Below are 16,340 nucleotides of genomic sequence, written 5' to 3' on the forward strand. Positions count from 1 at the left end.
CACCGCGCTCCGCCGTGAACTCTTACCAAAAAAATAAAACAAATAATTGTTTGCAGTGGCAGAACAAGCCCGAGCCGGTCTGCTAATTATAACTTAGTCGCATGTCGGAGCTTGCAAGGTAATTGTTGGATTTCGGTTCCCCCATTAATTAGGCGCAGGATTGAGTAGAAGGTCCTTGGCGACTAAACTCGGTCCGGGGAGCTGCAGGCTGGCAGCTCGGAGAGGTGTAGCGCAGGGGCGTCGAAGCAGAAGCAAGCCTGCAGATCTCTGTCTCGTCTGCGGTGACCATCGAAGTGCATTAACCTGGAGATGCAAGCTGAGCGGCTCCTCTTCTGGCAGTCAAATTTAAATAACGAAGGAGCTCTGTGCAGTGTGGTGGTTGAAGTCCAAAATCGCTAGAATGTCCTTGCAAACACATTTCAAGGCCATAGCTGGTTTTGGCTTTATTTTTAAAGCAAATCAGATGCTGTGGTTATAAATCTGGAATCGTGGCTTAAGGATATGATACTAACTTTCTTGCAGACTTAGGAAAATCATCTTGTTGATTAAGACTGAATATTTAGTAAGTAGGTGAAAAAAATTTTACTTAGAAAATATAAATCAAGATGTTTACAAAATACATTAATAATTTTTTTTTTTTTTCCCCCTAGCTAAACATTTTAGAGCAGAAAGTGAGGCAGGGAGAAAGCTGAAGGAATCAAGACTAAATAAGATTAGTGTAGCTTTGCTAGCAGTAGCCTTTAAAATGTAAGATTACAGTCCTGATCTCGCTGGCTCCAGTGTGTTGGCCGTTTCTGGAGGATTTTTATGTAATTGTATAGATTTATGACATATGTACGTAACTAGAATGCTATGAGTGAGCATCTGTCTGTTTTGAATAATATTTAAACTTGTGGAAAGCCACTCCTCGTTGCCTTGATACGAAAATATATTTCAGTTAGTGCTGTAGCTTGTGTTGACTGTTTACTTTCATTTGAATTGCACAAGTGAATATTGGCCTGAAAAACAGGAGAGTTTGTGTTTTTTTCTTTTTAATCAGATTGTGTAGGATTGGCATCATCCCTTAATTTTTGTAGTTTAAAAAAATCCAGAAATCCACCTTAGTTTAAATTGTGGTATTTGATGTTTTTATTCTTAGTAGTGTTTATCCTGTAACTAGTGATTAAATTCCAATCTGTTTTTAAAATGGTCTTTATAGATTTTAAAAAGTAATGAAAATGCGTTAGATCAGTGACTCTTGTTTGAACCCAGGGTAAAACACATGACCTGGAAACAAGCTGGACCCCAAATGCTCGTTTCAGTTGGTAGCTGTGTCCCGCTGCACCTTCAGTGTGTGTCTGTAACTCGTGTTAACTAGCTTGGTGGTGAGTTGTGGTGCTTGAGATAAATGGCTTGTTCCCAAAAATAAGGAGGAACCGTAGAGCTTGCTTAAATGTCAAATGTACCTTCTCAAGTTGAGGATCTCTTGTTTGATCAGTTCACGAGCAAGCATATTAGGGAGCACTTCCAAACAGCTCTACAAAACTTACAAAAAGATACCTGCAGAACAAAATTTTGCAGAGCTGTGACATAGACCTGGTAGCTCTAGTTTCCTTGCTCTGTCAGTTATCCTCAGTGAAAGGATCTGTGCAAGCTAAACCGCCTTTTGAGCTAACGGGCAGCCTTTATCTCTCTCCCTAGCGCAAGTCTGGACATAGAGGGAAGAGGAATTCTCGTGGGGAGTTAGGGTTTGCTTCCAAACCCCTTTCTGCAGAGCTTCCTTGCTTAACACCACCTGACTGGTGTGGAGTTGTGGAGGCAGAGGAAGGAGAAACAAGCCCTTCGCCCTCCAAACTACCATCTGAATGTACACTAATAGATTTATCCCTGTAATTATCTACTGTGCTCAATATGGCATCCTGAGCTTTAAATCGGAGAGGCCATGGTTTGAAAGTAGCCTCCTCTTCCCTTGTTGGGCTGCAGCTGAGACTCAGCTGACCCTTTTTAGTCTAAGTTGGTGGGTGGTTGAATCCTGGTAATGGCTCAGTGTTTCTTCCTAATGATGGAAGCAAGCAAGGAAAATCTTTTTGATGTGGACACAGGGCACAGTATTTAAGGTACTTTTCACATAGACTGGGGGTGGCACCATCAGCTCTGCTCCTTGTAGCAGGGTGGTTATTCAGTCTTCCCTCCACCCCTCTTTTTAAAATTTTTTTAAGGGTTTTTTTCCAGGCTTTCTCAGTTCTTAACTACCCGTCTCTGACAGATCGCTAACTCTTTTTCCCCTCACCCGGCCTCTCCCAGGTCAGAATTCAAAAATCATTTTTTAATTTTTTTTTTTAATTAAATAAACAAAGTAAAGCCCAAAACAAACTAATTTCTGTTTGACTGAGGTAAGCTGCAAGTGGTTCCCTGTGGTTTTTGCCCTTCGAATACCGAGGGAGGAAAGTGCGGAAGCACCACAAGGAATTTCTAAGGTTGAATATGTGATGTCTTCTACTGCATCTCTATCCTGTGGGGGTGAGAAGGGAATTGTAGGTTGGAGTCCGATGTACTGCATGGTAGGGCACTCTGCTAATTGTGCTGAACTCATTACCGTTGGATTTTATTATTTTTTTTAAAGAAAAACTGATAATATAGCTGTAAACTGGTAGGTTAGCAGCAGGAAACTAAGTATCATCAAAAGTGTCCTGAAATCTCTGGTGTGTACATGAAACTTGCCTACTATCCAGTCATATCCAACATGATGGACCTTTATGAGCGGGTTTTAGATGTTATAGTTAGCCTGAAATTCAGGCTGTCAAAAAAAAGCCATACCAAAGTATGTTAATGTGCTCTGAAACCTTTTTATTAAGGGATAATGAGCAGTGAGCTCTGAGTGCCTTTGTTTTCCTTTTCACTTCCTTCCCCGTATACTTTTCTTTAAACTTAATTTTGGTGGCTTTTGCCGGTTTATTTTTGGGAGCTCTTCCAAATGCACGTTTTCTTTAAGCATGAAGGTTGCAGTGCCAAGATACCTCTGGCTTTCTGCTCCACGGCAAATGTTATTTGCTGCAGCACCACTCTGAAAAGCAGCCATTATTTGCTTGCTATCTGAAATCTGCTGAGCCAGCAGGACAGGAACAGCGAGGCTGCTTACCTGGAAGCTGAGCAGCTCCAGTATGAAGCTGGAGAAGTGGCTGGCAGTGTCTGTAGGGGCTCGCACACCTCATTTAACCAACTTTCAAAATTCTAAGAGTTGTCACTTACAAGTAGGGTATAGAATATTATAAATGTCTGGAAGGGTCTAGTTGCCAGTTCTTAAAGCATCCCAGGATTGTGGAAAGCTGAAAGGCTGGGGGGGGGTGTGTTTGTGTCTCTTTTGACTTCCCGGTACCCTTCAAGATACTGGTTGCCTTGCCTTAGTACAGCTGCCCTGTGCCCAGCTGATAAGAGTTGAGAAGTTGCACTTTAAATGGAGAGGACAAAGCAAAGAAGTTCTGTAGCATGATTGTTGCTCTTCAGAAAAGCGACCTCAAGGCCGGGATTGAACTGTAGGGGTGTCTTGACAGAGAATTTGGTATTCTGTCTGCTGGACATGGCTTTTGTTTCATGGTTACCTCTGCTCCTAGCCAGAAAGTGCATCAGCTGCTTGCTGCAGGAGCAGGTGAGCAGCCCACTTACGGCCAAAACCCCCTTGCAGCAGCCTTGGCTTTGCCACTCCCAGCTAAGACACTGCTGTTCCCGTCATCCAAATCTCAGAGCTGGTTTCTGCAATGGTCTGGTAGGCCTGAGATTGTTTTCAGTTGCCAAAGTGTGTGTGGGTTGGGGTTTTGTCTTGCGTGTGTTGGTTTTGTTTGTTAATATCTTGTAGTATCTCCTCTCTTTCATGTGGCAGCCTTGTACTGAAAATATGGTATCAGAGTACTGCAAAATATTGTTATTCTTAAAAATTTTTGACTGGATGCTGTATTTTCTCAGAATGTAATTCCTCAGAAACAGAAAAAATTGGAACAACACTCTTAAGTTACCTGTTATTTCTTAAGGATGTTGGTTTCTGCAACCAGTATGTCAAAGCTGAAGGTGTGAAGTTCGCTTGACGGAGCATCAGTTTGTATGATGACTTCAGAATTGCATTGCTGCTTATAAGTTAATTTTGTTTCTCGTCTGAAATACTTCAAGTATGTTGGATGCGATTCTGAGACCCTCAGGGTGTCCACCTTCCTTCTGCTGCCTCTGAGTTAAAACCAAGTATGGGTCCAGATCCTTTGTAGGCCAAGTGGCAAAGAGAGAGAGCACTGAACAGCAATGCTGCTACAAAGGTTTGTGGTGATTTTGGGATCTGAAGGGCAGGCAGGGTTTCTTGTATCTCTCCAGCTTATGACATCCACTTTAAAACAGAGTGAAGAAGTAATGAGTACTTTCTTATAGGCTTAAATTTAATACTTGGGCTTGTCAGCTTGGATAGCAGCCCGTGGTTTCCCTTGCCACTCCCCCGAGCAGATACTGCTCTGTTTAGTGCTGTTTGTAAACTGAAAGTAGGCTGATCTCTCATTGCTTCTCTGAAGATTTTATTGGCTGCTTGGATGTAATTATGAATAATTTGTTGAAGTCCAAGGCTGCAGAGTATTTCAAACTATTAGTATTAAAAAAGTTAACTATGAACTACTAAATATGCCCATTCCTTATCTGCTTACCTGAAGAGCCCTGAACTTCTCAATGAAACAAAAGCTGGTGCCATTATGTGCCAAATAATTGTGGTAAGAAGTTTGTGAGAGGCTGCTGTGTTTAATTGTTTTCGTTCCGTGGATTCTTAAACCAAGAAGGATCTTGAGTGTTTCCTCCCTGGTTTGTCGTGGGCTCAGGACTGGCAAAAAAACCTGAAATTTGCTCTTCCGTGGGGGCCTGAGGCCACTACTTTCTCCATTGTGTTAGCCTGTCCTGTGTGACTAAAAGTCTCCTTGTCCATCCATGCTTTAGCTCTTGGACAACAGAAATATCTGGAACCCTTAAAAGCAGAAGCGCTGAGGGTTCACTTCATCTTTTTTTCTTCAAGATAGCATAAATTTGCTGTTGTTGCACAGAAAAAAAGAAGCACTTCATGTCACTTGCCATCCAAGACCTGTTTCCTTAACAGGACTTTTCTGTATTTTTACCTGTAGTATTTGTTACTATGTGATAAACTCTTGTTTATGTTTCAGTCTGTCCAGATGTTTGTAGATGCTAGTTATGCCTCTTCTGCCTACTTGTGTCTTGTTTTATCTTCTGGGGTTTTTTTTCTTTAAAAGCCAGTCTTTGGTTGCTACTAATCTGTGGTGGGTTGGGGTTGGTTTGTTCCCCCCCCCTTTTCTAAAGACTGTAAAAAGTTGGTTTGAAAATAAAGTTGCATAGATGAGCCTTTTGTCTGATCCACTTTTCTGGGGTGATTTACTGTGTGTTTGTGTTGCTGGTATGCTTTCTGTACAACTACAGTTGATGTTTGTGTAAACAGAAGTTGTGGGGAAAGGGAAAGCAAACTTAAATTTGTCTTGTGTTTATAGTAATCGTTAACTTTGGGTTTGTGTTTTGTTTTTTTTTTGAGGCTGTGACTGTTGTAGATTATTTTTGCTGATGGTGTCTGAGCATTCCCTGTTTGTTTTTTCAACTGAGATTTCCTGATCTCTTGCAGCAGAGCTTCCTCCTCCGTATACTGCCATTGCAAGTCCAGATGCCAGCGGTGTTCCTGTAATAAACTGCCGCGTGTGCCAGTCCCTAATCAATTTGGATGGCAAGCTACACCAACATGTTGTTAAGTGCACAGTTTGCAATGAAGCTACGGTAAAATGGATTTTTAGCATTTTATTTTTGTGGGGGGATGTTTAAGTATGTTGGTAGAATTCATGTCCTCGCCTACAAAGGACAAGTGCCATTGTGCCATTCCTGCATAGGACCTGTCAGTGCAGCTGACTGCTAGTGTTGCCAGCGTGCAAGTTCAAGGGTTGCTGGCACAAGGATGGTCATAAGCAGTTAGAATAAATCTTCATGTTGTTGAGCTGGCTGCGTAGGATGTTTCCTTCCGAGAAGGACAAAAAGCAAAGATGTTATTGAAGTGATTACTCTTCTGTAAAGAAAGGTGAAACTGGTTTTGGTGGGATGAACAGAAATGAAGAATTGAATTTTTAAAAGTGCAAGAAACAAAGTAACTAACCCACACATCTCCCTGGATGTATGCTTTCCTCCTGCAATACTATTCAGTCAAGTTGTTAGCTTGCTAACAAGCCACAACACAACAATTTTGAAATGCCTCAATTGTAGGTCCTTTTCCAGTGATCACAGACCTTTTTGCTCCTCCTCCCCTTTTCTTTATTCAAGTCTTCAGTATTTGGCCTCCTGCTTCTATCTTTTTCCTTCCTGCCAGTTTTAGTTTTGGGATCTGATACTGCAACACTCCACAGCTACTGGGGGCATTTGCATGAAAAACACTGGATTGGATTTATTTTATGAAAAGAACTTTAAAAATGTTCAGAAAACAGGAAGGCTTAAAACTGTAGGAAAACTATTTTTTTTCCACTTAAAAGCGAGAGTAGAGAACCTGTCATTAGTACCTGCTTTCCCTGCCAATATATAATGTTTCAAGCCGGACTATCTTGCAGCTTTTGATTTGCTGTATGAAAAGGACCCAGAAACTTGACTCCCAGGTTGGAGAAAGATAATTTCACTACAGTTTAAAATAAGATTACAGTACAGTGATGTCTATATATTGTCTTAGTGACTGAGAACCAGACTGTGATCCTTTCACTGTTGAATAAAGCCATTGTACCAGGCAAGGAGGCTTGTTTGACGTTTTGACTGTTTTTTAAAAAATATACCACTACTTAAGCTCACATTTTTAAAAATAACTAAACTGAAGTCTTGAATTCTTCATTGCTAAAATATGAATATTTTTTCCATTAGTGTGCAGAATCTCTTGTTTGCTCTAGTGAGGAAATTTGCACTTCTTTGTCTGGGAAGAGAGAGAAAACTTCTAATTTTGTCTTGACTCTTAAGTTCCTCTGTAGGAGGAACTGTATTTCTCTGTTAGCAAGAACTTTTCACTGAAGTTGTTCTGCTTTGTCATACTGTTAGGAGGAAAAAAGTGAATTGCTATGACTTCTGATATGTGTTCTCTGGTGGATTTTTTTTGTTTGTTTAGCCAATCAAAAACCCTCCTTCAGGGAAGAAGTATGTTAGATGTCAATGTAACTGTCTCCTTATCTGTAAGGATACATCTCGGAAAATAGGCTGTCCAAGACCAAACTGGTAAGAATAAAAACCTGTAAGTGCCTTGAGATAGTTTTCTTTAAAGTAATGGTGCTCTTTGTGTTGCATATTTAAAACTAAAAGAGGTTCAAGCCTGGGCCTCTGTACATGGACACTTAGAGCATTACTGAATTATTGCAGACACAGGTTGTGCTAGTGTCAATTTGGGATTTATTTTTTTTTTAAATTAACTTTAAAGAGGAAAAATTTTTCTTTTTATTTAGCGGTAGTCTTAAATGTGTGTTTTCCATTTTAGCTACTTCATAAGGAGAAAAAATGGTATAAAGAACAATGGAAAAGAAAATCACTTCTTGTTTCTGGGACTTAACATTCATAAGTTCTTGCAAACATGATTATTATAAACACACAGGTTGCTCACTTTGCCTAGTTCAGAGTGGGGACTTCAGATTGAAATGGGAGAGGGAGCAGTAGGTTGGCTTCAGTCCTGTCCTCCCTTCTTTGTTACAATGAGTTTTCAGTCTCCTCTCAGCTTTAATTTACACATTAGTTATAAAAGAAACAAGCACAATTGCCATTGTGAGTGTTCTTACTGTTGGGCTTAGGGTGTTAAAGATCCCGCTGAGGTAGGAGTAATTTGATTGTAAGTGATGCAGCTCTAACAGAAGAAATTGCATTGAAGGCTAGGTCTGCAGATACATGAACGGGAGCTCTACCACACCAAGTGCCCTAATCACCAGTCTGTTGGCTGTTCTGGTTTTGAAACATAGTTTGAGACTTGGGGGGAGATTTTTTTGTTTTGTTTTAAATAATACAGTGTTGGGGAAAACTTCAAAACATTACAAACATTTTCTGAGAGAGAAAAAAAAAATGTTCATGGGATACTTCAGTTGTAATAGATCCTGTGGTTGGTAGCCAAGCTGAATCAGAAACTCCTGAATTTTATTAAAATAATCTCAAAAGCATGTATCTCAGCAATTGCCCTAAGATAGCCAATGTATTTGTCTTACCAGAAATGAGCAAAATTGGGGTACTTTGAAGGACAGAGTTGGGAGTATGCCCTAAATGGAAGGCTCCAGATTGAAGGGAGGCCATCCAGAATACAAGTTTGGTTGTATATGGAGAGAGATGTAGTGCAAGTTGAATTTTTTGCTTCACTTTTTTCATACTAGGAAGTCTCATCCTCATTCTGCTTTGAGTTCGTTAATTTGGGTACTGTCATTTAGGACGGACAAATTGTATGATTAAACTGGAAACACACTGAACATAAAAGCAAATACTTACAAACTGTTTTTTGAAGTAACTTGATTGCATTTAGTCAACCTGGGGTGATTTTCTTTTTTAGTTCACTCAATTTGAATGGAATTCTTACTGTACAAATGTGAATATGCTGCTTACATTGACATGGTTGTCAGTAGTGTGGGAAGGAGGACTAGGATGTGGAAGAGTCCTTACTCTTTCTACATGTTTCACGTGGGTATGTACATTCTAATTCACGGGCTTGCTCAGCCTGGGCGTTAAGATTTCATTTTGCTGAGGAGTGTTTCTGCCATATGATGGCAAGTCTTTGATCTCTACAGGGTTCTGGCTTGCATGGCTGATCATACAGTGAAAGAGAATGTTTTCAAAACTGAAAAGGAAAACACTTTGGAGAGAGACCAAAACTGGGTGCATTATCTATTTTAAAAAGCAGATTATAGTTTAAAAGTGTAAAATATTTGGTAGTGACTGAGCTAATTGCTTAAACGCATCATCCCTCTCTTTTGCTAGCTTAATTACATGTACATCTAATGTTCTTAACACAGTAGACGCATCATTACTCTTGGTCCAGTAATGCTGATCCCAGAAGAGCAGCCAGCTCAGCCTGCCTTGCCAGTTCAACCAGACGGAACTAGAGTGGTATGTGGGCACTGTGGAAATACGTTCCTTGTAAGTAAAGCACCAGATTCTCTTTCTCACCTCACTGTGCTATCCCTCAAGCTATTTGTTGTAAGCACTTTCAAGAGCATATTGCCTCACTCTATGGCATCACTGAGGAACTAAAACTTCTTCTGTGCTCGTATTGCTATGGGTGTATGGTCTGTATTCGGTTATCTTTATGTGCATTTCAAGAAAACTTTTAGCAGTCTTTCTGTGGATGCATGGATAAAGCCCGAAGTCAGTCTTGTTGGTTAGTGATGCAAGAGGGGATGGTGCTGGAAAAGGAAGTTGTGCTTCCCAGTTCTATTTAGGCTTGCAATGATGGTTATGTTCTGCAGTGGCTCAGAAAGCAGTTCTGCCATTGCTGAATGGACCCCTGAAAGGTGTTCATTATAGCATTTGCCATTAGCGTATCTTTCAGTTGTTACACGACTGGAGATTTTGGTTTATATGTGAGGCTGACAGCTGATCCCATTTTTGAAGTGGAAGCATTCAAGAATACTCTTTTGCTGTTGAACTGTTTGCAGCCTTTTACATGGACAAGGGACTACCATACTTGAATTTTGATTGCAATACGCGAGTAAGTTAGCTTTAGTTTCATGATTTAGCAGTGTGCTTGAATGTTTGTCAGGCTTGTGAGTTACGGGAAATGGCTAAGATAAATGGTACAGCTGAAGGATGTGCATGGTCACCAGAGTGGTGTTACATTCCTGAAACAAAGGATCATAAGATACATAAAGGCCAGAGAATACTTGAGGGCATTTTGTGAAAGGAAAAAGGAAGCTTAGGGGATGGCATTCGATGTTGGCTTGTATCAGCAGTGAGAGGAGGATTTACTTGTGATGGGCTCTGCAATGGAATAGACTTGTGCCTTCTAATCTGTACTTCAGGTTTATGGATCAGTGAGGTGTGCTGTAATGGCTTAACGACTATAGTAGATGATGAATGCAGGGAGAAGGAGATGGCCCTTTTTTAAAGGGAAACTAGGGATTTGATTATGAATTTACAAGTAATGTGCTGAGAAACCATTAGCTGCTTGAGAAATATTCTATCTACTAATTCCGCCTATATATTAAAAAAAAATAAAATCTGTTATAACCCTTTCTGAAGAACAGTAGTCTGTAACTGGAGATATCTCAAGTGGGTTTTCAGTTTGCTTTTTTTTCTTTAAATGCAAGGCTGTATGTGACTTTAACTAGTAAGAACATTGTATGCAATACAGAATAATATTGCTAACAGAAAACTACTGGATCTAAGGAAGAAAAACACCATGTCAAGTACATATTCTAAACCAGGAATCTTTTATTAAAGCTTGGCTTTTCTTTTAGTTTTTTTAATATAGTAGCATGTTAAAAACTATTAAGTACCTGCATAAACTCTGTAGTTTGATACAGAGTCATAATTTAATTTTGTAATGCAATTATATTTTTTAGCACAGCTTTAACACTGCACAGGCAAAAGCAGTGCTGTAGAACAGTTACAGTATTAAGTTTTAATGTGGTCTCTTAACGCAAAAGACCATCTCTATTATGTGATTTTAATTTTTTTTTTAATTAGAGAGAGTCAGTGTTATGAAGTAAAATTCTCATTGCTAAATTATTGGCCTCTCTTTGGGGCCTTTCATAAGCATGGGAGTTTTACTTGTCTTTATCCCCTATTCGCTTTCTGTAAGTGCAGCCCAAAGTAATTCTGTAGTTTACACAATGAACTACTTTAGGTGAACATAAGGAGGGGGGAAAAAACCAAGCCTGTAAAGGCTGGTTTTGCTCATAACTGCTACCTTATGCCTTAAAAGGCTAAATTTTCTAATTTGGAATTTGTTCATGTGACTTCAGATCTGATGGTTGCTTTAGGGAACTTCATCATTTTGAACTTTGTAGTCCTGTCTGCCAGTAAGAACAATTTACCACTTCATGGTACATTGAAAAGAAACCCTCAAAATCTTTAGAAATTTGAAGCTTGTATTCTTTTATGCTGAGTTATCAAGAAACCACCCCCTTTTTCTCACTTTACACAGCTTTCCCACCACACTTTTGCTTCTACCTTTTTCTGTTACTAAGTTTGAGATTCTGCAAATAAAATGTTTAGTTAAGAAAAATCAGGAAGTTGCTTAGATTTGAGAGTAAGCAGAGAAGCAAAATATAGAAGTGCTTTAGCCAGCCTGGAAACTCACTTTCTGTGATGGTATTTCTGCCCTTTGGTATCTCCACATTGTAAAGCAAATATGTTATGCTAGATGCATCTCTCAGCAACTCAGTAAGGTATCTCTTTTACTTTACTTGGCAGTTAAAAAATAAATAAAATAGACAAGGAAAGCTAGAATCCCTGGGGTGGAAAAGTCAAATTGTCAGTTGCTTGTTCTGTGTTCTTTTAAGAGCATCAGCTTGTTCACCGCCTTTCCAATAATTATTTTTTCTTTTTTTCCATATGAAAGCAGAAGTATGGGCTGTGCTTTCCCTGCCTCTACATGTGGGGAGTGTTTTTTACAAATTATTGAAAGCATGCTCCATGCTATGGAGTGCCTTAAAGTTTTTAGCTGGGAGAATGACTTGGTATTGAAGTGATAGCGTAAGCTGAACTATCACTAGATGTTCACATTTTGTTCATCAGATTATGTTTTTTCCTTGTTAACCTGACAGGAGTCTTTTCTGCGTTAAGGTTTTCACTGTTTCTGGCAGATACGGAGTTCAGAGAAGTGATGGAATAGAAAAGGAGGGCAGGACGAGGGTTTTACTGTCTTGCTACATCAGTCTGATCCAGTTTGGGCTTTTTTGAGAGCTTCTGGACTTGGGCTGTGGCTGAGTTACTGTTTCTGCCAGCAGTAAGTCATTCCCCACAACCACTTGCCCAGGGCCCTCTGCCTGTGATGATACGTGGCTGTCAGGGGCTGAGTTGCCTTTGGAAATGGTGGTGGGCAAGGGAGGGTTGTCCTTGTGTTGTCCCCCGCTCTGCCATCCTCCTGCTACCGTCCTGCTTTTAGAGAGACCCTCAAGGACAAGAAGCCAGGAGCAAGCGATGGAAGCCACAGGCTGTAGGCTAAGCACTGTGCTTTGTCAGTTGTGCTCTGTCAATTTTATTTTTTTAAAACTAATCAAATATGAGAATCATTTCTTCTGAAATAATTGAATGGAAAACTCTTTAAATTCTTTAGAAAACTAAGAAATGTTTTAATCTGCAGAAGTATATTGCTTTCCCAAAGGACCTGGGCAGAGTGGAGGGGAAGCTGCTTTTGGCAGAAGCAGCTGTATGTGGGCGGGGTGTGTACTTATGTATATATGTCTTTTTGTTTGCGTTGTTGTTGTTGTTGGTTTGTTTTTTTACTTTTTTTCCCTCTGTCTTGTACTGAATGCACTGAGGACTATTTTAGGCTCAGAAAGAAGAAAGTTTCATGTATTCTTCTAGTAATTCCTTTGATGGATGTCTGGTTTTGTCCACAGTTGAAATACTGAAGAGCTCTCTGAAATCTTCATCTGTGTTTCAGTACATCTAACCAGGGATTTGAACTATTGTTTGTTGTATCATTTCAATTAGAAAAATACAGTTTGTATACTCAGCAGAAAGCTAAATTTCATATAACTGTAACCTCAGGTTTTCTTAACATGAAACAAGTTTAGGTACTTTAAAGCACTATGGAATACATGTAAAAATACCAGCTTTAAGCACGATTTAAACTACTTGTTAAACCCACCAAAGCTCCACTAATTAGAACGTACATGAAAATGACCTTTCCCCACTGTGCTAATGTGATCTGAATTCTTGTAATTCGAATGTCTTGTCACATTTTTGCTCTTTTTCTGCAAATATTTCCGGTATGTGCAGAAGGCATCATAACAGTTAGTGCTTCTGTTACTTCCAGATAACTCTCAAGGAAAACAGATTATCGATGCCTCTTTTTTCCATCAATATTTGGAGCCCAAGGACATTTGAGTTTGTATCCATTAATAATTATGGCTAATAATCAGAAATCTTAAAACCCTAGGAAGATCATTAATGAGTAACTTTGGAAATAAAGTTGCCTATGCTGGGATAAAACTAGTGTACAGAAGTGAAGTTGAATTACAAATATGTAAAATGTAAGTCCTGGATTTAGACTCCCTTCTATTTCTGTAATTGCAGTTTAAAAAGCTAAAAGAACAGCTCTGAAGAGGCTCATCTCCATCCCTGGTACTGACAATTGCACCTTATCCCACTTCACTGTGTAGAACTAAGGGAAATTGAGTAGGTTTTGACAGAGATGCAGGCAGATGGCTAACTTGCTCCTCTGGCAGGAATGTGGAAGTAGAATTAATGCTCCTAAAACACGTTGCTGAGGTGGGAAGTATTACAGAGGCTTTCATTTTATTAAGGGATAAAACAGAACTATGCTAAATCAGTTTGGCCAAGTCTTTGTAAACAAATAAATTTAGAGAACAACTATGTAACTGGTATTGTAATTGGATGCTTCAGAACCAGAAAAAAAAAAGAAAAAGATGGATTTCTTTTTTCGTGGATAATTATCCCCATCAGAAGTAAATAAAACTGAGGGAGACCTTCAAGAGGCAGGAAAATGAACTCTAAATACTACAGATCAGAACCTTGCTCACAGCAAAGCCTGCTCATACTGGCAAGGCACTACAGGCCACATCCTCTTTTCTTTGCACATAAACCCATAAATTTCTTCTCAGTGTTTAAATGGTGCCGTGCTGTAGGTAGATCCTGTTTTCCATACAAGGATGGACTCTCATTTTGATTCGTGTTTGTTGCAGTTATAACAACACTATTCGCTTCAGTAGGCCAACTTCTCACAGAGAGAAGGAGGATCCGAATTGAGGCATTGCTAATCTGAGCTCTGGCTTCTTCCCCTGCTAGTAACTTGCAGTGTGACTTTTGCATAAATGAAGAGAGGAGGGGAGAGGAGAACTGTATTTCACCAGGAAACTGTGCTAACTACCCCCAGTTGAGAAAGGCAGCAGAAGAGAGCTACAATTACAGTAGGACTGCTTAGAGCAAAGAACAATAATCTTATCTCCTTGTTCACCACGAACATGTTTAAAATGCTTGTTTAATACTTCTGTTATCACAGAATGAAATTTAACAAAAACTGATCTTTTAAATGAATACATGACTGTGTATCCTCTGGTTGAGGAAGTTCTAGGCATTACTTTCACTAAGGTTTCCCAGATAGGTTTTAGTCTGTGCATGGAAGGTTATGACCATACCATGTACAGTTTTATATATGACCTTTTTAAAATACCATGTAAGTAGCCGATAGTGTTGTCTATTTTATTGATATAAAATGTATAAAGACATCTACTTGCTAAAATACTCTTTACCTGATCTTTCAGTGTGCACTTAACTTAGTTTTCACAAATGGTGCCACGATTGGTTAAAGATGGGAAAACGCATCTGTCTGTGCCAAAGAAAAAAACACATTTATTTTGATTCAGGGTATATTCATAGTTATGGAAGTAAGAAAAAAAAAAAGATTCATAGTTATGGAAGTAAGAGAAAAAAATGTATTAATATTCTCATGTTGCCCATATTGCGCCTGTGGATGAAACCACATTACGTCAAGCAAATCTTGTAATACTAAGGCAAGTCATGGGAAATGTTCACATGGATATCCCAATCCTATGTTGCCACTGACAAAAGGGCATCCCATTTATGGAAGAAAGCAAGAAACAAGTCAAAGCCTGAGAAGCAAAATGTTTTCACAGTGACATTTAGCATGAAGTACAACAAACATTTTCTCAGGCCAGTTTTTCAACCTTTTTATTTTTTCTTTTTACAGTGGATGGAACTGAGGTTTAACACACTAGCAAAATGTCCACACTGCAAAAAAATGTAAGTTCTCTGAAAGCAAGGTTACGTAAATTAACTGTTAAATAAGTTGCCAGTGTTTCTTCCATAAAAGTCTTTGGAGTAAAATGTGTCTGCCGTGTTGATTATTTTGCCATGCTGATCTGAATTTCAAGGCTAAAGAGCATGTTATGTGCACATGAATTCTCCACTCTTTATGCACAAATCAGTAACTTTGACAAATCCAACCTGCATTTATTAAAATGCTCTGATTGAATTGCTAGAGGCAAAAATAAGCTGCTAACAATAGACAGGAATGGGTTGCTAAAATTAACAACTTTTGTCCTTGAAATTTTACTACTTCATGCAGTTAATCAAATGTCATGTTTAAATGTAGAACTTGAATTGTCATATTGTAAAAGGAGGAGAGGATATAATCTTGTCTTAATTTGAAAGAGGTTTTACTGGTTTCATAAACTCAACAACTAACTTGTGTTAAGCATCTTAATGTATTAACTTTTTTAATGTTTATGAATTACTGTGGAATAACTTGTCTACTCATTTGCTATCACTTCAGTAAGAAGGGGGAAAATTAGAATACAAGAGCTTTAGGAGTTTTTTTATGTTTTAGTTTTTGTTTGGGGCTTTTTTTTAGTATTTGTTTGGCCATTCTTATCTGAGATCAGAAATACTTAGTTTGAATTGTTGTTAAAAGCTACACTACTAACATACGTTTAAATTTGCATGGAATCTCAACCACAGGGTGTGAAATAAGACTTAAAAATAGTACTTGAGAGACTTTCTTGTCCTGCTGATTTATTTAAACATTTGTCTTCCTTTGATAGGCAAGCGTGACTTCCACTTAAAGGAGCAAATGTGTTTCCACTGGGAATGGAGAACAACAGCTTTGTTGCATGTTGTAGGAACACCAGCAGGTCCCTTAGGAAGCAGAAGGCTTAGGATAAATGTACTGTAGGTGTTGGCATGGCCTGGCCTTCAACAGTGATTGAAATCTTTTACTGGAATATTTGATAGAGAAGTCAGTCTAGTGGTACGTTTAACCTCAGGAGTGTCACTGATTGGGTGTGGAGTAGTGGGTATGTTCGAGTTTGCTCAGGTCAAATAAACTCATGGTCTTGATGAGATTTTGCTTTGCAGAGGTGTTTTTAGTGACTGTAATTGCATTCAGTCTTTTCAGTCCTTGGGGGGAGGGGCTGGTGTTTTGTCGTTTGGTTGGTTTGGTTTTAAACTAATTGCAATTATGGCTTATATTTTCTGATGTCACACTTGATAGCTGACCTCAGCTTTTTTCTTGACTCTCCGTAGGTACAAAATTATTTGCTGTTTAACCTGTAAAAAACAAAAACAAAAAAACACCAACCAAAACACACACAAAAAAACCAACAACCACCCCCCCCCCCCCCCCAACACAAAAACAAAACCAACCC

General features: G+C 39.1%; 1 protein-coding gene across 1 annotated transcript; it reads left to right on the forward strand.

Annotated features, from left to right (window-relative positions):
• Positions 1 to 101: 101 nt before the first annotated feature.
• On the forward strand, positions 102 to 14,937 carry LOC104166516 (type 2 phosphatidylinositol 4,5-bisphosphate 4-phosphatase-like; the record flags this gene model as incomplete). Its single annotated transcript, XM_009706471.1, has 6 exons — positions 102 to 118; positions 3,591 to 3,742; positions 5,627 to 5,775; positions 7,130 to 7,236; positions 9,000 to 9,123; positions 14,885 to 14,937. Coding segments are annotated over exons 1-6 (602 nt in total), but the record flags the coding sequence as incomplete, so codon positions are not given.
• Between the last annotated feature and the right edge of the window lie 1,403 nt (positions 14,938 to 16,340).

This window comes from Cariama cristata, unplaced genomic scaffold (assembly GCF_000690535.1).
Source record: "Cariama cristata isolate BGI_N322 unplaced genomic scaffold, ASM69053v1 scaffold6428, whole genome shotgun sequence".
In the NCBI taxonomy this organism is placed as follows: Eukaryota; Metazoa; Chordata; class Aves; order Cariamiformes; family Cariamidae; genus Cariama; species Cariama cristata.